Here is a 24,592-nt window from a genome sequence, read left to right on the forward strand (position 1 = left end):
CGTACCAAACTCTAATATCCTACAGGGTTGGACCATCCCATTTACAGTCCCCCGGGGGTGTGTGCGGGAAGGGGGTTTGCCTCGTAAGATTAGAGCGCGAAGGACAAACTGTATGAGGATAGATCCCAAACATATTTATATAAACTCTGTGTGGTTAAAAAAGACACACACACACAAACACACACATAAACACACAGAGAGAGAGAGAGAGAGAGAGAGAGAGAGAGAGAGAGAGAGAGACGTGGTACAGACCCGCATAAGATATTGTGGTGTATTTAGCGATAAACATGTCAGTACACATTCATATAAAAGCTTCTTTCACACTGTAGCAAACATAAACTAGACAGGTCATATTGTCATTTTAATGTTTACAGGAATATTACTGTAGCATATGCAAAATAGCAATGCGACATTGTAGACTTATCCAATGATCACGTTTCTGAGCATTACAGCGTTTCAGTTTGACAGTATTGGTTAATATGGATCTACACTACTTATATGATTAGACTTAAGTTATATTATAGCGCACGATGTTACATTAGAATGAATCATAAGGGCGTTGGCAGTTTTGAATAGATGTGAATAAGATCATATCGTGGTGTTCAAATAAACCCATTTTACATAGCTTAGTACTTCTCCCGGTTAACCGTAGCAGTGAATTGTGCTTTCGCGTGTCCAGGGTAAGGCACGCGCGCGCGCACACACACACACACACCACCCCCTTCTCCGCGAGCCACTTGCTGTAGCCCACTGCGCTGTGGAAGGCGCGACCTGTTATGGCCACCACTACTTCCGGGTTTCGGCAGTCTGGTCCAGATTCAGCGCGCTGCCGCGTTTTACACACACGCACACACGCGCGCGCTCACACACACGCACACACACACATTAGCTGTGCACGACCGGCGAAGGCGGCTCGTAGCATCGATCGTGGCTCCTTTAAGAAGAACTAAGCCAGAATCCTCACCCCACCTCCTCTACAGCTTATTTAGAAGCTTTTGCATAAAAAATCAACACGAGAGAAGCAAGCGAGCAAAAGAGACACACGAGGGCTTGATTTTTGCGCGCGTTTTTACGAGCAGCGTTGTCGCGAGGTGTGCTAACCGGTGGAAACGCGACGGAAGATCATCATTCATTCGACACTTTGACAAGCTTGCCTCTGATTGACAGGCTGTGTGGCAAAAAGCCATGGGACTTGCTAGCTAGGTCTGAGGGGTATATTTTCATAAAAGGTCTGCGAAAGAAGATTCTTTCGGTTTTTCATCGCTGTCCGGCGGGGAAAAGCGGAGGACCCTGGTCGTGTTTGGCTGAAGTTGATGTGAAGGACTGCTTGAAAGAGGCATTTGGATTTTGTTTTCGAAAAACAAACATAAAACTAAACTAAACTAAACAGAACAAAAAACAAAAAACTTCCACTTCCTTCGGAAATTGCGTTCTCATTACTTCTTCAACCTGGCCTCTTAGGGAATATATTTAGCGTTTAACGAAGCTGAGGGAGCGTGGAGGGCGATGGCGCAGCGGGTACGTACAGCTGATTTCGCAAAAGTTTCTCCAACTTGGTAAACGCGGTTCGAGCGTTGAAACGTGGCCGATGACAGTGGCGCCCAGCTCAGCTCTGTCTCTCTCGTTTCTTTTAGGCAGCTTACAGATGTATGTTTACTGCCGTCCATTTCGTAATTATTTTCACGCATGGATCTCGCTAATCTACTCGATTAATACACAGAGTCAAGCTTCACAGAGTCCTTCAGCTGTTTATGAAAATAATCATGACCTGTAACCTATTTCAGTAAAAGTGAGGCAGGGAACGACGAGACCAGCTCCGACTTCCCAGTGTGTTACTTTATAAATTCACGACTACTGTATGCCAGCTTTAGTAAGTACATTTACATACTTTAGTAAAATGTAATCAAAGTAATTAACCAATTAATGATAAGTAGTGACAATTTTAACATTAAAAAGTATGGTCCGATTTCTTAAGCATTTGAATATTTATGGACATTTGTCAACAATAGCTTGAAAATGCTATTTTAAAGCCTTATAACATATCAATTCCCATATACGTCTGAAAATTTTGTAAACAGTTTGAAAGCAGAACTCGCACACCATTGAAGTATTGAACCTCTGACGTTTTGCTTGCAACGTGAATTTTAAGCGTGTTTACACTTTTACAGGTTTCTGCATGTGTTAATTCCCATTGTGAACACTTTCACTGCTATCGTCCTGTCAGCCTCTGTTATCACGATGAATAATTAACATTTGGCTTTCACATAAATTCTTTAAAAGGAACAGGCCGAATTTTAGGTTATTATTTTCACACAAACATGTTACGTGTTCAAAACACATTCGTACATACGTTCTAAAACGTAATTACATACAAAAACAAAAATAATTCTTCTTAGTTTAACTGCACCATGCATAGTCTACACTAGGCACTAGTCTATTTGCATTTGTCATTACAAAAATATACATGGTAGATTAACCACAACTGCACAGGCAATCTGAGAAATACTACGTTGTGTTTAAATCTTAACAGCTGTGTTACTCTGGTTGTAATTTGGACTAAATGTAGGTATAAATCTGCTGTTATTAATTTTAGTTTTAAACTTACAACAACAAATGAACATTTTGCGCCTCACAAACCACCAGTCTCGTAATTTTAACAAACGCGATTTAGTTAGAGAGTGCGCACTGACAATACACTCGACTACATTCTTTACTTACTCTTAAAAATGCATTTGTAAAAAAAATGCATTTCTTTTTCATAGGTGATATTTTCGTCCTATTTTCGAATATGTTTATTAATGATGTTTGAGATGGAGGAATACTGAGCGCACATCGCCCAGTGGCTAAATGTGTGTGTCGTGTGCAGTACGAAGACTTGCCCCACTACGGCATGGACGGCGTCGGGATCCCGAGCACCATGTACGGGGACCCGCACGGCGGCGCGCGGCCTATGCAGGCGGTGCACCTGAACCACGCGCCGCCACTGCACGCACACCAGTACCCGCACACTGCGCACGCCAACGCCATGGCACCCGCAATGGGAGCGTCCGTCAACGACGCGCTCAAGAGAGACAAGGACGCCATTTACGGGTACGGCTATACGGCCCTCAAAACACACACGCACTCATAAACACGCATTTCATTATCCGACCTGCCTATAGCACAAAAAGCACTTGCCACTCCATCATTATATTGGGCCCGGAGGTTAAAAGGAGTTTGTGCAGTTTACTAATGCAATCTGAAAATCTCTTTTCACGTATTTTTTCACGTTTTCTTTTTTTTGTTAGTTTTAAGACCCCCGTTATATTTTATAGGTATAACATTATAGAATAGTATAGAATAGAATGGAATAATCTAGTGTTATTTTTTCAGATACGCTTCTCCACATGTAATTTTTACAGGTAGATCGAGAAGTTTGCAACAAATATTTATTTTATACATGATATCATTTGAACTCCCTGTCTTGAAGTTAGTTTATTATATAAGTTAATTTGTCCGCGACGGTATTCAACTCATTATTTTAGGCATCCATAAATAAGTGAAACTATTATTATTTTTATTATTATTATTATTATTATTATTATTATTATTATTATTATAACTAAAATATTATGAACTTTCGTTTGTTTTTGAGTATTCAATTGTCAAAAAATTTTGAAACTATTATAATAAATTCCCTCATTTATTATGAATGAAACACAATCACGGCCTTACAGAGTAGCTTGGTGTAATTATTAGCGTACTATTATTAGGCTTTTTGAACTCTTATTTTAATTGCATATATATATACGTAGGCTGTATTACATGCTATTTCTTGAATTTTTACTATTGTAGCCTGTGGAATGTTTAAAATAATACAATATAATACGTAATAGCAAGGTTGGCTTTGAGCAAAATTATTTCTCAAAAAGCAGTTGTGAATTTGAACTTGCAATAATTAATTGTATCTTTTTGTCTGTTGTTTGCAAGCTTTTCTTCATGGGGTGACAATATGCCTTTTATTTATTTAGGCACCCCCTTTTCCCACTGCTAGCACTGATTTTTGAAAAATGTGAGTTAGCGACGTGCACGCCTCGGGAACCCGGTGTGGCTGGAGGAGACGTGTGTTCTTCTGAGTCCTTCAACGAAGACATCGCCGTGTTCGCCAAACAGGTTAGTTCACAAAGTTAACTTTGACTGATTAGTACAGTTTGAATATTTGATACTTCTATTATCTTGTCCAGTATGAACACACACTGGTTCTTTTAAAATAATGAAGTGGTTTAGGGATTATATTGTGTATTATATAACATATGCGTTAACATTTCTTTCTAGATCAGAGCAGAAAAGCCATTATTTTCGTCAAATCCTGAACTTGATAATTTGGTAAGTGACAGCAATAGTGTTTTAGTGTTTAAATTGTTTGTTGTTGCAAATTTTTAGTTCCTCGTGTTCGGCTACTTGATTTTATTTTTACGTTTTTTATTCAGATTATTTTCTCAGTACCACAACCTCATGTAATTTAGAAAAATAATTATTCAAATTAGAATTTTGTTTACATATTCGCTGTACATTTAAGTACACTTAACATAGTTGCAAGTCCTCATTCGCTTACAAACTATTTTAAGTTGCATAGTAGCTTTTTCTATTTATTGACCCTAAAATGCACATAAGCTAGAACAACCATTCATTTTCAACACATTTTTGCCCTTTGCAATATTTTACACACATGCCAGCGTTCATTTGGGAGAAATTCCGTTATCTCTTTCTTTTTTTTTAGATGATACAAGCCATACAAGTTTTACGCTTTCATCTCTTGGAGCTGGAGAAGGTAATACCAAACAGAAGTTCATATCTTGCACTTCACAATTATGGGCTCAAAATCAATACCAATGTTTATTTCTTAAGTGCAGGACAAATAAAGATGGACACAGATCTTATTGTTGTAGAATTAGAAATGGCCCAGAGAAATGCCCGCTAAGTTTTGATACTTCTGCAAGTCTTACAGTATCCTGGAGAAGGATTAAATACTTTGACAGACGTTTTTAATGTTAGAGTAAATGTGAAACACTTTATATTAAAGTCTTTTTTTGTGGTCCGATGCCTCATACCCATGTCTGTATTCACGAATATATGCAGATTTCATTGTTATTGCATGGCTTAGTGGGCATAGAGGCAGTGTTCTATGAAATGATGCAGTAATGAAATAACTAGACGCAATTAAAATCTTCACCTTAAACGCCACTCCAGTAGGTTACGTCCGTAATGACCACAACCCCGAGAGCAGATGAATTTAATACGGGTATTGAGTATGGTGTGTAGCTCTTGTCACTGTCAATTGTGATGTGATATCTCTATTCTGTCGGTTGGAGTAAAGTTATTTGGAACGATGGATTTGCTGGTTTAGCCAAAGGGCCTAATTTTGCTATTTTACTTTTTTCTCTAGGTACACGAGCTGTGTGACAACTTTTGCCACCGGTATATCAGCTGTCTGAAGGGCAAGATGCCCATAGACCTGGTAATAGACGAAAGAGAAGGAGGATCTAAGTCGGATAGCGAGGAAATCACGAGATCGTCGGGGCCGCTGGATCAGGTAGAGTGGCGCCGCTCTGCGTTTACTGGGGTCACTCTGCTTGCTCGCGCTTATTTGCATGCGATTAAGGGTTTTCGGATTGCGTCGGAATGAAGAGAGAACATTTGAATAATGTAGCCATTATCGCTTCATTAGGATTTGATCCCGGATCCGACCTGAGGGGATTAACTTGTGAAAGCATTGCCACAAACTTGACCTGCTCCGTGTCGATTTTAATTTAGCCCTCTCCCGTGTCGGTGTTTTTTTTTAATCGTTTCTCTTTTTTTAACGAATCCAAATTCAGAGGTTCTGGGTATTCGCAAAACCAAATGGAGGGTGAGTAGTTTGTGATGGTAAAAATCTCCTGATAGCACTGGTGCGAGTCAGTAAAGACTAGGTGCCTGAGATTTTGTGCCGGGGTTTAGCCTGTTCTTCATTGTGGGTCACGCCAGCATTTATTTATTTATTTATTTATTTACTTACAGAAACAGCTCGTAGTACATTTCTCTTATAGTCTCCAGCGCGGTGTTGCATGATCAACGGGTCATTTCCGGAATGTTTGCTTGATGGACCGGAATATAGGCTGCTAAATGTTATCTGATACACTGATACTATTTATTGCTAACCGATATACTAACATACCATGGTACCATATTGGTTTGGACGTTTGCACGAAAGTTATTGACATTTCACAAACTTTTACTATGACTATAGGGCATTATCTCTATAAAATCTAACATACGGTATGTTCAATTTTAATAAGATGTACGGGTCCAGCGAGGGCTACTATAGATAAGGAAAGATAAGTGCTCATATTAAGGGGAAGAGACAGATTCGCCAACATAAAAAGTAACGAGGCGGTTAGGCTAAATCATTTAAATCCATATGGTCGAGTGATCGGATAAGGCCCTGACCAGTTGTAGCTGTGCGATGAGTGAAAACTCTGGCGTGCTGCTCAATTCATTACCAAATGAAACGGCCTCTGGCCGCCATCTCACTTCTATTAATGTTAATGAACAGATTCGCACACAGTCTTCATGAAAGTCCAAGTCCAGATTAAATATTGTGTTTCCATTGTTTTTTTCCCTCTCTTTTCTGTTACCCCAGAGGAGAGGTAACATTCACAAAGATTTCCGAGCAGACAGATTTCTTTCGAGCAGATGACTTTTAGTGATAGAAATAGCTTAGGCCCATAAGAACACCCAAGGGTATCTAGGTATATAACTTGACAAGAGCAATTTATGCTGTGCTTGGGGGCACGAATTCAGATCTTTAATTGACTTTAGAATTATAAGTGTGGCCTATATTTTCCTTGATAGTGGTTTTGAACTAAATATCGAGGTGCAGGTTGTGTTTACACTTCTTTGTGAACATGTCAAAGCTGACGTTATCAAGTTTTCATGCACCAAACGCTAATTGACGCTTGACAATGTTTGGTTTTTTATTCCGAGATAAGGCGTCTGATTTCGTGAATGGTTATATCCAGCGCATAGGACAAAACCATATCATTATCCTATATTGTCACTGGCTAGTCTTATTAGCTATAAATATGGAGTTTGAGATTGAACGTATTAAAGACACCCATAAGTTCTACAAAATATTACACGTAAAGTATTACATGTGACTATGGAAGTCATGTTTAACGCATTTTGAGAGTTGAATATATTATTTTATTTTACATTTATTTTATATTTTTAGTTTGCGGTTGTTACGCATTGACACCCTTACCAAATTTGATTTGGGTGTGCATTCCCTCGCTACGTATGTATTTTTAATATATGCCCTCGGGCATATAGTTGAGTTGGACTAGAGAAAATGTTCTTCGTGCAAATTCTGCACAAGAGGGAGCAAGGGTGCTCGTTTATTCATAAACCAATTTATTCCGGCAAGAAGACTCATGCAGAAGGCGGAGTATACACAGAATTGATGAGACTCTGCCTTTTTTGCACTCTGTGCGCCCATGCATCGCGTTAGTAATGCCGCCGTTGTTTTGCACGGACGGTGAGCAGTGAAAGAAGAACGGCGCCTCCCAAAAACACAAAAGGAGCAGGAGGTTAAAAAGTCAGCAGATCTCGACTGGCGTGTGAATGCAGCCAAGCCAGTTTTGAAAGTTTGGACGGTTTGACGTTCAGCGCTGGCTGATAAACGCGAGGCTCTTTTCCCCCTCAGGTGCCTGGCAGAGCCTGCTTAACCCTTTCCTCGTGCTAGTCCTGTGCAATCACCAAACAGCAATGCTGATTTCACAGCCTTGGTGCTCATTTGAGTACAGCTCAGTACAAATGCAGCTTACACTGTGCACTGCGTAAGTCACTACTCCTCGAACTTGCTGCCTAGAATTTCTGAATTTAGAACTCGGTCATTTGCTTTGAAAATATATTCTACTATATAAGAGAACACCTGAGAACCTGGCAAAACACAAGGCAGTATGTATGAATATAAAACTTGACAATATAAAGACTCTTATGCATATTGTCCCGTTATATCATGAAACATTTTAGTGATAGAGACAATTGATGTCACCTTTACATCATTATGCTTCATGCTCAATCTGGAAAGTTGAGCAAGAGTATTTGCATTTACAGGATTTGCACCGTTGCCTCTAATTTCAGCTTATACTAGGCGTTGCTGTACTATTTGCTAATGAATTTAGAGTATGAAAACAGCTTCTTAAGTTATGACAATAGTGCTTACAATTTTAATAGATTCTTATTTTGATAGATTTTAATATATTTTTCAATTTTACAATTTTAATAGATTTTTCCAGATAAGATGAAGAGGATGGCAAATGATTAAGCTACTCACTTATTCACTCATGCTATTCTTTGTATGCATGCACATATGTTTTTTGTAAAATTGTGAGCTCTATGCCATCAAATTTAGCTGAATATTGATTATTACACACATGAGATAGAATGTCTTTGGCTTTGCTTGTTTCATCGAATTTTGATGTTTCTATTGTAGGTTGATAAAGTGTACAAGAGTTTGGGCCTTATCTTGTATTAATAATGTCCATGCGTCCATATTTAGAAAGTTCCTTTGACTTCTACAAACTTTTGTGGTTGAGCTGATATGTTTACACAGGGCTGAGTGAAAACAATCTTTTCAGATCAGCGTTTGTCCTCTTGTCATTGACGTATTTTATCATGAGATTCACTGAACAGGTTCCCCATGCAAGAGTATTTATCTTTTTCGTTGTTTGTTCCTTAGTTAGTATCTGTTGTTTGTGATACTCTGAACTTTATAGATTCCCATCTTTGCCTACATCTGCTGAACTCTTTTTATAGCCAATTGTTTCAAACAGTACAGTGATTGTGAATAACCATAGGAAGGAATTATAGGCTTTTGTCACTCTCTCTTTCTCTTTTACTTCACTTTCTAGATAATCATCATATGAACATCCTATACATTTTATATTAAGTCACTATGTATATATCACAATGCTATTGTGATTAAGTTGTGTGTTTTTCATTAAGAGTGGCTCTACTTGTTCTAAAAGTAGATATTACCCAAAGGCCATGCAGATAAAATTTTCTCTCTCCAGAGACTGAAACCAACCAGATCTCTTCAGCAATTATAAAGTTTTCCCCCCTTTTCCATTGCTCCTTTTTCTCCCTTTTTGCAGTGGGAGATTTGGGGTTGGAGTAGGTGTAACGGGGGAGGGGTTTGTTCTAGCATTTTTCTTTCTCTTTTTCCTACCAATGCATACCATTATCAAAATCCTTTCTTTTCAAAAATCCTTTAATATTTCAGTGTGGCATGAGTTAGTACTGGATCTGAGTTAAAGCGACTTTCTTGCTGGTTCACAGAATCTCACTCTTAACAACACATAACAGTAAACATATAAACAAATAACCCAGCATTAAAAAAAAAAATAGAATTGGCATCTGCGTCCATTCAGCTAAATTCATGTGTGAATCCAAAGATGCAGCAGAAACTCTCAGGGGAGTAGGAGTTAGTCAGTTTGCTCAAGTACCCTTGCAAATCTTGTTTGGTGCTATTTGTAGGAGAATAAAAGCAAACTTCATTTAGCATCTGTTGTGATATCTGGATAAAGGCTGGTGAAACAAAACAAAACATTGTGCAGTGACACTGGTGCTCTGAGGAAGCCCAATCAAGAATGCATGAAAATGTGTGAAGTTTCTTTTTTCTGCAACTCTGTAAACTCAAGTACATATCAAACCAAGTATGTATATATATATATATATATGTATATATTTAAGGTAGTTTTCAAGAAAATGTTTTTTTTAGATAATAATAAATGGTTTGGAATTCAGCACTCTTTGCATGAGTGGTGGTGTAATGTGGGAGTGCTCTGTGAGAAAGAACCAAACACAATACAAATGCAATGGGCTGGAATGCCTCACCGATCATAGCAGAATCAGAATTTCCAGCAAGGAAAATCTGTTCATGGCGAATTAAGTGGTGAAGGAAGAAAATGGTAATGAAAAAGAGAGAGAAGCATGCACAGATGACAAACGCTGCTCCCTGGGTTGTGCGCTACATGTTTAAGAACTTTAGCTAAAGTAATGCAGAATAGAATGTGGAAAATTGAATTTACTAAACAATTAAGAATTGAATTAATCCATCCTGCATGGCAGAGGACTGAGAGAGAAAAGGAGGGAGAAAAAGAGTGAAGAATGTAGGGGGAGGGGATGGAAGAGAAAAAGACTGAAGAAATTCCAGCCAAGTCATTAGAAGGACAGTGAACTATATCAAATGTGTTGTTGTGTGCAGTGGGAGTGTATCCGCTGCATCCAGGGCACCCATAATCGGCCATCAACAAACACACACACACACACACACATCAGCTCCTCTCTCTGTGATGATTTAATAGACTCCACCCTTTACCTCCAGCTCCTGTGTGTTCGTTCTGGTTGGCTAGTTGGAAGGATGAAGTGCTACTGTGCATTTGGCTAGTCTGTGATCTGGCCTTTTTCTATTAATTAGCTGTTAGATCTGCAGTAGCAAGGAGTGGCCAACTGGTTATAAATAGGCGTGCACCCTGGAGATGTCACTTACCCTCAGCTAAGACCCTCCCCCGTTCCCAGGGGCCTCTGCAGCCCACCTCCCACAAGCCCTTTCTTTTGTTCAATTACCGTTAATGCCATAGTTTGCCATTTTTCTCTTAATTATATTTTCATTTGGGATTTGTTGTATGTAAAACATGTTGGGGCTGTGGAGTTTGTGAGCCTGGTGTTCTCCATTTGACAGCATACTGTACAATTCTTTTTCATTAAAGCATAAGGTTCCATCCATTTTTACTCTCCCTCTTGTTCCTTTTTCCTTTTTAAATCATTGGCATTGAATCTGATTTAACAGATTTTGTCTCTGAGCATATGTTCTAAATTACCTCTTACACCATACACATGGTATGCCGCTGAATACATTTTTTTTAAAACTTTGATCGTAATAGCATTTGCTTTTCATGCTAACACATTGTAAGCAATGTTTTTTTACACAGATGAGAAATATTTATACAGCAAGTAAATCAGGATCATTAGAGAATATGTGAAATAATCAGAGTTGGTCTTGTTGATTTTTCAGCACTTAATTTTTCTGTTAATGTGTTAGTGGAAATGTATTTTTTGCCTGACTGGATGTGTAATTTTTATTCTTTATTAGACAAGACTAATTTATTGAATCAAAAGTATAGCATATAGAGCTTTGTTATGTTCAGAGGAAGATGAGCTGTCCCGCTATGTCCTAGGTTTTATTTTTGCACAGACGTTACTTTTTGCTGAGACACCCACTGATAAGAGGCAACATCTGTTGTGTGTTGTATAGAGTGAACAGACCCTGCATGGGGCTGAGGGCTCCCAGGCTGTAGTTCTCCATTGTTCAGGCCCTTTCTCTTTATCCTCATGTCTTTTCCATTTGCCACATGCGTACGCCCAACAGCTGACACTCCTAAGCCATTATATACATAAACGGAATTGTCAATAAGATTTCTCTGTCTTCCTTTTTTTTGCTACACTACAAGGAGAGTCAGGTTCTTATTTGATTTTGTTCAGCTTGAAGACTCTTGTACAGAAAGACACACTTACATTCCTTCTGCTTGAGATATAAGAAGAGGCCAACAGCTCTGACTCTCACTGCTGTGCTTTTAGCCTTTATGTGTGGAGGTACAAGCTTTAGGACAATCAATCTCATAGCCACATCATGTCTTCAGAATGATGAATCTCTTATCTCTGATAACATTATTTGTCTGGTTCATATTATCTGCTTGGTTTCAAAATGAGCAGATATTCACTTTAATATATAAGATTAGTGATTTGAATCGAGTATGAACTGTTGAGAGCCAAATAGTTTGTTGCACAACAGGCTTATGGCTGCAGAAAGTTATCATCACAGTGAAGAGTGCATGGCATAGGAGACATATGAGACATATGCTCCCTTGAAAAATAGCTATGAGGAATATCTGATAGCATTGGCTGTTTTGTGGTGTGGGAATGTAGTGAGCTCTTATCTTTGCATTGTGTCTCTATGGTCTGATGCTTGACTGTGTGCTCTTTTGGCCTTTCTCTCTGTGCAGACCTCATGGAACAGAGACCATGATGACACAGCTTCAACACGCTCCGGAGGTACGCCAGGACCTTCCAGTGGTGGACACACATCACATAGTGGTGACAACAGCAGTGAACAAGGTAAGCTCTACCAAAATCCTTCAAGTATGTATTTATGATTGTATGTATGTACATATATACACACATAATTATTTGTCTGTTCAGTAGTCATCCTATTGGCATTAGAGCAGAACTTAAGCTTATCAGTAGGAACAGAGAAGAGTTAAAAGAGTTGAAGCCAAAGCAGATTGATACATGGTTCTTTATGCAGGTTACAATGTTTAAGTCCATCAGCTGGTTGTGATAACTGTATACACACTAATGAGGCTTCCTTCGGCTAGACACAGCATTTGTGCAGCCACTGGCGATGACAGTCCAGGGGAAGAGCACCTCAATCTTATTTACTATTTTATTCCATCCAGGAATGGAATGGCTATGGAATGTCCCTGTCTGAACAGCTCTAGGAAGAAAAGCAGATATATCCTACAAATCTTTCTCCCCCAGTGACACACCAGTGGAAATCTGAAGCTGAACATTAACTTTCCATTTTGTTAGTCTATGTAGTACATCTAAGTCCATAATAAGCAGTGAGCACCCTGTTGTCCTGTGAGGGGGATCAGAGTGAGGAGCAGACAGTCTGGTTTCAAACAAACTGTAGGCAAAAAGCAACTTCATTTATTATTGAAGCCAGTGTCAGGACGAGGATTCCAGGGCCTGGGAAGGCAGCTAGCAGAAAAGAGCCATGTTACATTCTGGATGACTAAAAGGTGATTCCGATGTCCTAGGCTTTTCTTTTTCTCTTCTTTCCTCCTCTTCTGGATAGAGAAAGACAGCTATAAGCTGAGGTGGTCAGATGGCTGATGGCTAATGTTCCAGGCAGGCTGCCCTACTTTGATTGGACTGCTTAATGAACACATATTGTGAGGGTTTGGAGCTACCACTTGCTGCTGACCTTTGCTCTTTATTGACCAGACTGACACTTCATTTCTCACATGCTTCCAATTAGAAGTAGGCTTTTAATGTCACCACCCCTCCAGTCCCCCTACCTAACTTCATTTTGTGGGTGCATGTTTTATTATTATCTTTCTAATGTTGGAAAGCATGACCATAGCTCAATTCCAAGGTGTTGTATGTGAGAGTGTTTAAATGTGCTATTGTATGTGATGTGGGAGTGCATTAAGGTGATGTGGGTTAATTACTGAATGAGGAAGCTACCGTATTAGCATGTTTTGTATGGAGTCACTTCATAATCCCAATAAGCACATTATTATCCTTTTGGCTGAGACACTCATGACCACTTTCCCCTGTCCCAAGTGGCCTCCTCCCCCTCGCTCTCTCTCTCATAGATTGTTTTCTTACTGACCTTTTCCGTCTTTCCATGCTCTAGCACTTCCTTTCACTGCTCACATCCATCTGCCAGCATGCACCTAATAAATATCTGTTTGAAAGCCAATACACATGCTCTTGTCAGGTATATATTTAGCATTAGCAAAGAGCTTATTCAAAAAACGTAATCATGAAATAACCAAGAGAATATGGATTCATGGTCGCCATGTTGTGACTTTAAATATGTTCTAACACTGATACAAGTTATGATAGTATATTTGACTATTATGTGGTCTTTTCCAACATGTACCTTATAGAAGAGAGCTAGTTTTGCTACTTGCATGTCTTCCCCAGTGAGGGTCTCATCTCCTTAAAGGAGTCCAGCTGAGAACCAGCCCAGCCTTTCTTTAATTAGAGCATTTCTATTAGCTAGGTTGGCTCAGCGTAGCACATGCATACCCGCCTTTGTTTGACAGTTGCCCTCTCAGAGGACTTGTTGTGGGTTTGTATCTGAGATCACACCCATTTTATTGAATGTGTTTGACTTAAGAGTGCAGAAGAAAACAAGTCATTATTAGGAGCCTCTTCAGTTTCTGACCATAGAGCAGCACGGGTTCTATGCAAGTGTAGATTAAAAGGAACACCCTTGGGCCACACAGATGAGAGAAGGGATAAGAATTTTAACACTACTACAAATGGGCAGGGCATAAAGAGAGGACACAGAAAGCATGCTGAGTGTTTTGAGAAGCTTAGGGTTTCATTTGTGTCTACAAAGAGTCTGTGGCCAATGTGATGACTAGTTTGATACGTATCAGCAATTACCAGGACCCATTTGTAGAAGAGCCCCCCTTCAACAAGTGTGGCAAGTCAAATAGTTCCTGGGAGGCACTTGTTATTGTCTGCATGAATTTACATGCATATTGGCTGAGGATAGAAAAAAAGGCCTCAATAAACCTCTATAAGGCTCTCAACAACCACCAAGTTCATAAAATTCACACCAAACATAAACTACCAGGATTATCGACAATTTCAGCTTTTCATTGATGTGCAAAACAAATGAACATGCTGCCCATTTTTCTAAGGAGATGCGAAAAATTCCAGCCAAGATTCAAGTGCTTGATTCATATGCAGTGCTGAGTGGCTTCCAAAGTCTCTCTGTTCCAGAAACAAAGATACATTTTACTCAAGATAAAGGCAGTATGAGCAGATTAAAGATACTGATCATTGTTTTACAGCATTGATCTGAGCGAGTGAGTGCTGTTCTCAACATCACATCGACTCATTTTGCCACAGGCCTCTGTGAAGGTCAGCTCAAGCATGAGTACTCATTGGCTCATTGGCCCCAAGTTACCGCCTCTGTGTAGGGATTGGTCAGATTTTAGAGCAGGTCAGCAGACAGCGCCTGAGATTTCATGTCAGTCAGCAGCAGTGTGCTTTTAGTTTTGCCCAAACAGTCCTTGCCGCTCATGCTCGTCAAACTCACTCGTTAATTGAAACAATTGTCCAACAGACTGGAAGAGCTTGCTTCCTTCTTTGTTTCTCACTCTTTCCCTCTTCTCTCACAAGGAGCATGTACTAGCTTTCTTTAATCACTGAATATCTAGCACTGCTGTGTAACACGGCTCATATTCATTTTTTGAATGCACACAGGTTTGGGCTTTTAATTTGGAATTTGCATTTTTGTCTCTGTCTTTGTCTCTTCCCCTTATGTGTTTCTCACTTTGATTGACCCACAAGTGTGAAAATGTACTGTTTCAAGCATGCTGTTGTCATTTAGATAAAGGTGGCTATACTCTCTGTTGTGCATGTAGATGTGCACTGTGCTGGAACTCAAGTCTGGTAAAATCAGGGACTCAATGTCTGATAAAAGTTAAAGGTATCTGAAGGCAAGTATCAGGTGAGCAGAGTAGCTGTATATTAAGCAAACTCACAATTGCAGAAAAGCTGGTAGAGAAAAAAACAGGGAAGGGAGTGTTGAGGCAGCAATGGTTAAGGCTTTATTGTTTGGGAATAAAGGCGTAAACAGGAATGAACTAACAGGAACATGAAAGAGCAGTGTGTGTTTCTCCCAGCATGTAGAGGGGAGCACATTCTCCTCTAGGCTATAGGTCTTCTGATGATTTTATGAATCTTCACTGCAAAAGGGCTAAACGTAGCTCAAAGATGGATAATGCTAGGTTATATAAGGCAGATGAGGAAGTTGCTGTTTATTTAGTGTATTTTTATAGCGATGTCTTGAACAAATTTATTCAGTACGCTTGTTGGGTTAACTGGATAGAAAATTCCACATCCAATCTCAACCTCATACCCATGTGTTAAACCATTAACCCTAGCAAATTGCAGTAGCAATGAAAAAACTAACAAACACTGCTGACAGATACTACTGTTGATGGCTTTATGACCATGTCACTGATAAGGCCAGAAGTAGCATCAGTGTTCTCATGCTAGAAAAAGGGGAAACATTGTAGGTTCCCACAGTGCTGTGCATTATGACTTTGGGATTAGAACTAGGTTCTTTGCTGTGTGGGAACAAAAAAGAGAAAGGGAAATGTGCAAAGAAGATAAGCAAACAAACCCCTCCTTCTTTTACTCTCTATATATCAAACCTCTCTCATGGTTTTTGCTCTGTTTAACTGGCAATTATAGGGCTGCTTAAGCACCTTGTCTCACAGTAGATAATGATCATAAAGCTGCAATGATACACTGTGAGTGTGGCGTTTGCTCTGGGATTTAGCGGTCATTGGGGCACTCCCTTCTGCTCTGTTTGGTCTGAGTTTGACATGTGAACCCTGGCCATGGAGCTTAGAAGGCCCCCTTTATTCTCTTTCTGCTACTCTAACTTGATTCCCACTGGTCACCGATTTTTTTCTTTTCTCTTTCTGATGATTCAGGATTTATTTGAAATCCTAGGCCTTACCTTGATGTATTAATAATGCTTTGATTATACAAAAAATCAGTATGGAAAACTATGGGATATTCAGCTCAAGCGGGGAAGCAGATGCTGTATATAGTCTACAACTGTGGTATTTTAATAGTGTAGATACTTTGCTCATCTCTCAGGGTTTAAAAAATTTCTTTTTTTAAGCAATTTTTATTAGCCAAAACCAAATTGCTGGTGTTTGTAAAACATTTTCTAGACAGGCCCACTTGATCAAATGTTTGGTCATTTAGGCCTCAGAAAGAATTTCTAGATAGAAATTTCTATAAGCAAAATGAGAATTATTTGAATCACATCAAAATACTTTCTGTACAGTTTTAGCAGCAGTTTATCTTGTTTAATAAGTCCCCCCAACTTTGTTTATGGTAATTTTTGATGATAAATAAGGTATTATTTCTGGACCTTACTGGACATTAGATATACACTGCTCAGCTCTCCCAGGGAAACACAGATAAGACCCAAGAGATAAACTATCAGTGTTACACTGGTGGATGGAGAGAAGAGTTCCAGAGGAAAAGATAACAGGGAGAAAAACAACAGGCTGAGAGATTAACAGCATTAACAGTGTTCTTTAGCAAGGCATTTTCATCTGACAGTGTGGCATATAGTTTATTGATAAGTCTTTGATAAAGAGATTAGGAAAGACTTTGTCTGCCAAAGAGAGAGGCCTCTCCATTAATCTGGTCCTAAAACATTACATTTGCACTGAATTATATGCAGGATGAGCATTTGAGAAATTGTTTCCAAATAAAACAAGATTAACTTTTATTAGTCTTTCAGCAGTCATGCAGGGAAAAAAGACATTAACCTAACAGTATAATCCTACCATGATCAGTGCATGAATTCTCTCTCTCTCTCTCTCTCTCTCACACACTCTCTCTGTTTCTGAGGCAGAGGTCATCTGGCTTTTTATATTAGCAGTATCACAGTGGTTGAAATCCAGCTGAAAGCCACAAACAGCATTGTGCTAATTTTAGCTTCCAAAGAGGATGAGGATGAATGGCCTGCTGCTAGTTTGCCATATGCTGCCCTGCCGATAGTGCTGTATGAGGAATATTTTCCTGTAGATAGTGGCTGTGGCACAAGTTGTGTGTAAGAAGCTGTGTCTGTTTGAAATTAAATAAGCATTTAGTGACAGATAGCAGGAGATGTTGAGATGTTTAATTTTTCTTTCTTTTTTTTGTCCATTATGATTTGTGTCATTCTGTGGCTTAACAATCTTGGTTATTCTCCTTTCCATTTAACTCCAATACAAGTAACAAATATATTTGTCTAGCTGAACAAATAGAAGCAGATTTTACTCTGCTTATCAAACCAACTGATTTTGAGAATCAAACCGTACATTAAAGGTACATATGTGTGTGGTGTGTACATACCACTGGAAGTCACTTGCGATAACAGAATTACTTGCTATCTGTTTTTGGAACACAGAGGCAGAAGATGGTGGCCTGAACAGAAGAAAAGCTGAAGGCTGGCAGAATAGGGCTTTCTTTGAGGGGGAGGGCTGCATTAACAATTGGGCAAAGGCTTGACCTGAGACTGACCCTTTCTTAATAATTGCCCCCTCCAGAGCTGAGGGCCAGCCTTTTGACATGGATACCTGTTGAAGGATTTAGTGGGAAGAGGGAAAAATGACTCTTCAAGGCTGTTTTCTATAGATTTAGGGAGTGAATGAAAAATAACAAACAAACAAAAAAGTGTGTGGTTGTGGGTATGTGATTAGAGGGGGTGTGTTTACTTTAAGGAATGTTTAAGAGAGAGTCAGAGCTTTTACTTGGCTGTGTTTACGAAACACACACTCTGAATAGTAACCTGATCACTGGCTGGTGCTCGGAGTGTGAATGAGTCAAAGAAAGGCAGGAGTGGGAGTGATTCCCAAGTTGATAACCTAAATGTAAAGGTTGTGTCCAATAGAGGCACACTGGCCCCTGGAGCTCCCTTTGCTCTTTGTGCCAAGCATGTGTGTGTGTTGCATGTGGGATGTGTGAGGAGGTGTGTGCTGTAATGGTATCGCTAGTGTCCAGCTGTCCTGTTCTGCTGTAATCAGGAAGTTGATGCTCAGACCAGCTCTTTCTTTTCCAGCACTAAAGCTTTATCTCCTCTGCTCACCCCTAGCTGATAGGACTACAATTCCCCCACATCCCTTCTACACCACTTCCTTTAACCTCAGAAAGCATGCTGTGACCCTATGGGTAGGATTGTGGAGCTTGTACGGAAAAAAATAAAGCATTCACAAGGTTAACAAACAGGCTCTTAACAATCCCCCACCCCCAAAAAAAGCAGCTAATCATATGTAATTTTGCCTTCCACTGGCCCCTCTATGTTAACTCCATTGGATAATTTTAGTAAGAGCTGAGGGGGCTTTTATTGGCAATGAAATTTTCCCTTATTATCAACTGTACTCTGCAAAGGGGAAAATCCCTGCCTATTGAAACACTTATCTTTGCCTGCATTATTTAGATAGCCACCAGGTACAAAATTATCTGCTAGAAGCCGGTAATAAAGGTTTCTTTACCACCACAGGATATTCAGTTCTATTTAGTAACTTGCCACAGCATGCCCAAAAAGCATGGCGAGTAAGTGGTTGCAGTCAAAAGCCTTGTTTTTATATGATAGTCCTTAGTCTGGTTCTGATATTGCAGAATTATAGGACTGCACTGAAGACTAAACAGTTAACTGTGAATATTTCATTTAGCGTTTACTGAACTGCTTGCTTGGTTTTAGTGTACAATGTGCATATTTCTGAACATGCAACACTTGATAAAGCATTTCAGACCATGCTTTCAGGAGATTAGCTTGATTTAGGCCAGACTGTTCCAGTATTGTTGTTGTGTGAGGAAGCAGTTAAGGGGTCTTTTTGTTGTGAGCCATGTTTTTTTAAAGCACTCTGTTCCTGGTCAGTTGGCCTGGATTGTTATCAAACAAAGCTGGCCTGAAGAAGGTGTCAAAAGCCGTCTGAGACAAAAGGTGAGAAAAAAGAATGTGTAAGGTATGTGTGAGTGTATGATAGTCTCAGTGGAATTGAAGGACTCTGAATGTGTTCCCATTTGAACCTTCGCACCCTGCCTTTTTCCTGTCTTATATCTTCAGATAAAAAAAAAAAACATTACAAAGGAGAAAAAAAATCAATAGTTGCACAGTAAAAGTGCTCAACATGAAAGGGTAAACTCACTGGCCTGCACTACCATTCGATAGTTTCTTCCCCCTTAACTCAAGCACCAGAGCGGGAAAGAGAGGAGGACCAGGAGGTGGGCACGAGAAACAGGAAGAGAAAGGGCGAGCAGGGATAAAGTGAGAGAGAGAGAAAGAGGGTGGCTTACTGAGTTAATGCTGTGGTTTCTGCCCTTGGGCCCTGGTGCGTTTTTCCAATGTGTCGAGGGCTTCAGTGGAAGTGACCCTTACACAGACACAGTCGAGAGAGAGCCGTAACATTTGCAATGACATTTTTGCCATTACCTATGGGTATGTCAAGCGCCTGATCCCAGAGACCTGGGAAAATGCATGAAGGGCTTACAGCAAGGCCTTGGCATGTGTACCAGTGTGTAATGAGAGATGGAACAATGCTAAATATGGAATACATTAAACACACATTACAGCCTGGGTTCCAGCGCAGTAAAGGTGGGCAGAGAGACACAAGCGATGATAAAAGGGTTTGTAATTACATTTGTTTTCATGTATCGAATTATGGTTTTACCAAGTCGGCGTCTGTCAGCATTATTCAAGGCTCTTCAGTTCTTTAAACTGTCATAATTTACCACATTTGAAAGGAATCACCTTTAATTGCAGATTCTAATCACGAAGTTCTACAGATTAGTGTTTACACTGCCATTCTGTCCTTGTAATTCTAAAAGGTAAAAAGAAAAAGATGTATGTTTACCTATTTTCAGCAACTGTATGTTTTGCACGCATACGCAAATATACACACACCCAGACAGGGCAATATCACAGCAAGCATTCTCAAGTGTTCTTGATTAAACACAATACTATAAGCTCACATTACATATATAGTAATTCATATGTTAATTACTTAATATATAAACACTGAAACTGTAGCAATAATATTTATCCAAAGTGTTTACTTTAGTTTCTTTTTTTCCATTATGTGCATGATATAAGAGAAAGTGAACAATATAGTGTAGGTCTGTCCTAGAGCTCTACAGATATTAAATGAGTTAAATGTAGTGCCTGCTTTTCTATTAAAACACTTAAAAAGCATTACTTTTTAATTGCAAAGAGATATAAACAAATATTTACAAACAATCATGAATCATCAGAGAAGGCATCAGAGCAAGTGTTACATGCTTATCTATTCTAATCTTGGCTGTTCATTTTGTGTGAATGCTGAGGCCCTGAGAATGTAGCAACCACTTTAAGACTGTGAACGCCTCTTGTTGAAAATTCTGCATGAGGAATTCCTGCATCTGAATATTTTAGGCGGGAGGTGCTTGTGACCCATGCAAAGGCCCCAACCCCCCAATTCCACAACACTAACCGCCAACCCCCCTCCCCCACTCTACCCCCACAAAACCCTAAACACCCTCCCCCTATCTTTGCCTAGTCCATTCTGACCATATGAATGGGCCGAATAAAATAAATGCTGCTTTGTCTTCTCTAACATCACCCCATCCCTCCCTCCCTCTCTCTCCCTCTCTCTCTCTCTCTCTTTTTGGACATGTGTATGTAAGTTAGAGAGAACGGCAGGGGTGTGTAAATGTGTTGGATGTTGAAACTGACCCATAGGCTGGGGTTTGCAATGCTGGGGAATCCTGAGTCACTTGTGTGAGTACTGAGTACTTTGTGTGTATGTGAGAGTGTGCATGTATGTGTTTCAAATGCACGTCACCCCTTTTGGTTCAAGGGGAAAAGGTGGTCCAGAAATGATCCAGACTGAATGTAGGGTCAAGTAAGAAGAAAAAACTCAAAAACTGTCTCCATGACTTGGCCCAATCCAGCAGACCATGGCCTATAAAATGTTATCAAAACACTTAAGAGATTGAAAGGGGCAAACAACTGTGCTCTGTATTTTGTCACATTGACTTATAACCCTTGGCTTCAAAAAAGCTTGCAAATCTCTATCATTTTTTCGTCAATGAAACACTCATTTTTTGCAAAATTAAAAAAAAAAATCATGCACATGCCTCTGCTTAAGTGGCAGTCTGTATTTGACAGTCTGGAGGTGCCAATTTGCTAATTCGTAAATCATGAGAAAAATGTCTGACACCTTAGGGTTGTGTGCAAGCCAACAAAGGAACAGGTAGTGCCAATTAAAGTGCCCTTTTGACTAATCAGATCATAACAGATTACCCTAGATTCCACTGATAATGTCAGGAAATGCCTTGAGTGGGTAAGAGGGTAGTAAAGAGAAAGGGGGGGGTCTTCAACACTAGGAAAGAAAATGAGGTTAAGGGAGAGAGGAAAGAGGTGAGCAAAAACAGGGAGTGAGCCATCCAGGAGAGCTGGCTGACAAAAGCATTGAGAGGGGGAGTGTTAACCTGATTTGTGTGGCAGGCAAGCAGGCAGGGAGAGTGTGAGTGTGTATGTGTCTGTGAGACCAGATCATAAAAAATTCTCTCCCTGGTTTGCCGTGGGGCATCCTCCTCAGCCTCTGGCCTGCTCCAGTCACCGGCCTGCTCCCTAATTGCCACACAGACTCCAGCTCACATGGGCAGATGAGATGACATTTTTCCCCTCACTGTCAGTGGCAGGCTGGCCTGCACACCGCCCCCACACACCCCTCTGCTAGCTGCTAAGACGCTGTCATAACCCATTAGCAGTTGGCCAAAGTTAGCCCATGGCATTTCCTCACAGCATCAGCGAAAAGGCGAATAAATCTGCCACTGGGGCCTGCTGCTGGTCTAATGAGGCTGTGAGCTTGTTTATGGACCGGCATCATTTTTATGATTATTTTCACCTTTTTGGACTTGCCACCATTCACATGCCTTTCTTTGGTCATGGAGTAAGAAGCTTAGGCTCAGTGTGGCCAGTGATGACATTTTGTGTGAAAATACGGCTTACAGCCACCACCATATGGCTGGCTTCTGTTGATGTTGAAGAGAAAGGATTCAAAATTAGCCCCAGACCTTGCCAAGGTGCATCAGTATCAAATTGCAGTGAAAATGGAAATGCCAATAAAATCGACGGCTTTAGCTTCTTTCTTTTCCTCTTTTCTGCCTCGAAGGCACTGGTCCTTGGAGGTCAGGGTTAAGTAAAAATACTGGGGGGAAGAGGTTAAACAATTCATAAAACAGGGAATAGGTGGAGGAAGAACGGCTCAAGAGAGCAGACACAACAGAGTTACTTCAGAGATCACAAAATCTGTTTCCCTCTCACGCCATCCCCCTTCTTTTCTCTTCACTCGTACTTTCTTTCCTTCCCCTTTTTCTTTCCATCTTCTTTCCTGATATCTAGCATTTGCTTCTGTTTTGCTTAGTCGCATGGGACAAGCCCTGGGTTTATTATTTTAAGCTCTGCTGAACATGAACTGGTCTTTACACCGATTTGAGAGCATTTGCTTCCAATGAAAATCTGGTCTTAGATTACAAACCAGCGGTGCCGCTTCCCCTCTCAGGCGGGAGCGAGGAAGTCTTATTTGCCTAAAAACAGTAGGGAGGACAAACTGCTGTTTAAGCCCAACTGTTTTTGGCATCAGTTAATGATGTAATCAAAGCTCACATTCTGTGTGTGTGATGTGACTGAGTGTGTGTCTGATAGAGTGTTATTTCTCTGTGGGGGTGTCCGGGGGTGTCCTGGGAGCTCTGATGTCTAAAGGGGGAAATGTGCCCTTGTGTAAAGCAGTGCCATTGTATCTACATAAGTCTTCACTTAAGAAATTGCAGCCTTTTCTGCTGCATGCAGCAGGGCCAGGCGGTATATGGAACATAGAAAGCCTCCACTCTCCTAATGGTGTATATAATTCAGATGCCCGCGAGGCATGCTTTCAGGAATTCTTTTGCCTGAGGTAATGGGGAGCAAAGGCCATTTTAGGCCCTTCATTATTTTACTGAAGCTGGAAAGAAAACTATCTACAGTCAGATTACCACAGACATTTTCATTAATTATCAATGAGTAAGCCTCATGCAAGTACTTAAAGGTGCTGGTAGGGAAAGAGTTAAGCCGTGGTGTCTCCAAGGGTTTTAAAACAGCATGTTGGGAGCACTTCTCGAGTAATTAATAAATAACTAATTCTAACTCAGTGCTCACTTTAGTCTGCCGTGCTGAGGACAGTGCGCAAAGAGAGAGCTCAGCTGTTGAAATTCACAGCTCTCTGAGGTAGTCTACCTCACTCATGTTTCTTTTATGATTTATTATTTAAAACATCTGAATCGACTGCTTTTCCTCTTGAATAATGATAATAACAATTATAAAATGACAGACACGGGGGGGTTCTCTCTATAATTCATAAAGCACACAATAATTGGGTTTGTGAATAAAACTAGGTGCACACACAAGCTCTATATTCATCATATGCAGAGCAATGCCATGCTCCATCCAAAGTCCTCTCCTGTGTTTCCACCTGGGTCTGGCTGCTATGTAACTCTCCTTAATGGAGCCTTATCAAGAACCCACAGGTTGCTGTTGGCACTCATGGGGCATTGTTATTAAAATTGGGTGTTTTGAAAAGCCACTGTCTGTGCAGGAGATTTATATTTCTGTGCCCTTCTTTTATGCTACAGTGTAACTCCTCCACCTAAGGTAAAAAGAAAGCTCTGGGTAAATGTTTCCCCAGTTCCACTGATAAAGACTAAATCTTTTTGTCAATGCAGATCCTTCTCAGACTCTGATGGCAGTAAACAAATGTGACAGTACAAGTCCTTTGAGTGACTGTATTTACTCAAAGTTTGGAGGTTCTCTTTTGTAGGAGAAAGGGAGGTTATTTCTAAAGTGTTAAAACTCAACACATATAGAGCTGCTGTGTGTAAGCTGTACTAGTGCAGTAATTGTTACCTTATTTTGTTGAGAAGAAAATCACCAGTGTGTGTATGTGAGCATTTGTGTTTATGACTGTCAGCTGATGTAAGCAGGGTCTGCTGACAATGCATAAATATTTGTGTGTCTGTTTTCACAGGTGATGGACTGGACAACAGCGTGGCCTCTCCCAGTACGGGCGATGATGATGACCCTGACAAGGAGAAGAAGAGGAATAAAAAACGTGGCATCTTCCCCAAAGTAGCAACCAATATCATGCGGGCATGGCTCTTCCAGCACTTGACAGTG

General features: G+C 40.2%; 1 protein-coding gene across 2 annotated transcripts in view; it reads left to right on the forward strand.

Moving 5' to 3' along the window:
* The first annotated feature begins 795 nt into the window (after positions 1-795).
* Positions 796-24,592, forward strand: part of meis1b (Meis homeobox 1 b) — a 52,897-nt gene continuing 29,100 nt past the window's right edge. For both annotated transcript variants that reach the window (XR_009203544.1, XM_058379078.1), the window contains exons 1-8: positions 796-1,518; positions 2,867-3,090; positions 4,011-4,152; positions 4,315-4,365; positions 4,760-4,810; positions 5,426-5,572; positions 12,084-12,195; positions 24,444-24,589. Coding sequence is in view for 1 of the 2 variants with exons in the window: in XM_058379078.1 (XP_058235061.1) it covers positions 1,507-1,518; positions 2,867-3,090; positions 4,011-4,152; positions 4,315-4,365; positions 4,760-4,810; positions 5,426-5,572; positions 12,084-12,195; positions 24,444-24,589 (885 nt within the window). In the remaining variant the exon portion in view is untranslated. The remainder of the gene's footprint in view (positions 1,519-2,866; positions 3,091-4,010; positions 4,153-4,314; positions 4,366-4,759; positions 4,811-5,425; positions 5,573-12,083; positions 12,196-24,443; positions 24,590-24,592) is intronic.

The sequence above is a fragment of the Hemibagrus wyckioides genome, linkage group LG03 (assembly GCF_019097595.1).
Source record: "Hemibagrus wyckioides isolate EC202008001 linkage group LG03, SWU_Hwy_1.0, whole genome shotgun sequence".
Classification (NCBI taxonomy): Eukaryota; Metazoa; Chordata; class Actinopteri; order Siluriformes; family Bagridae; genus Hemibagrus; species Hemibagrus wyckioides.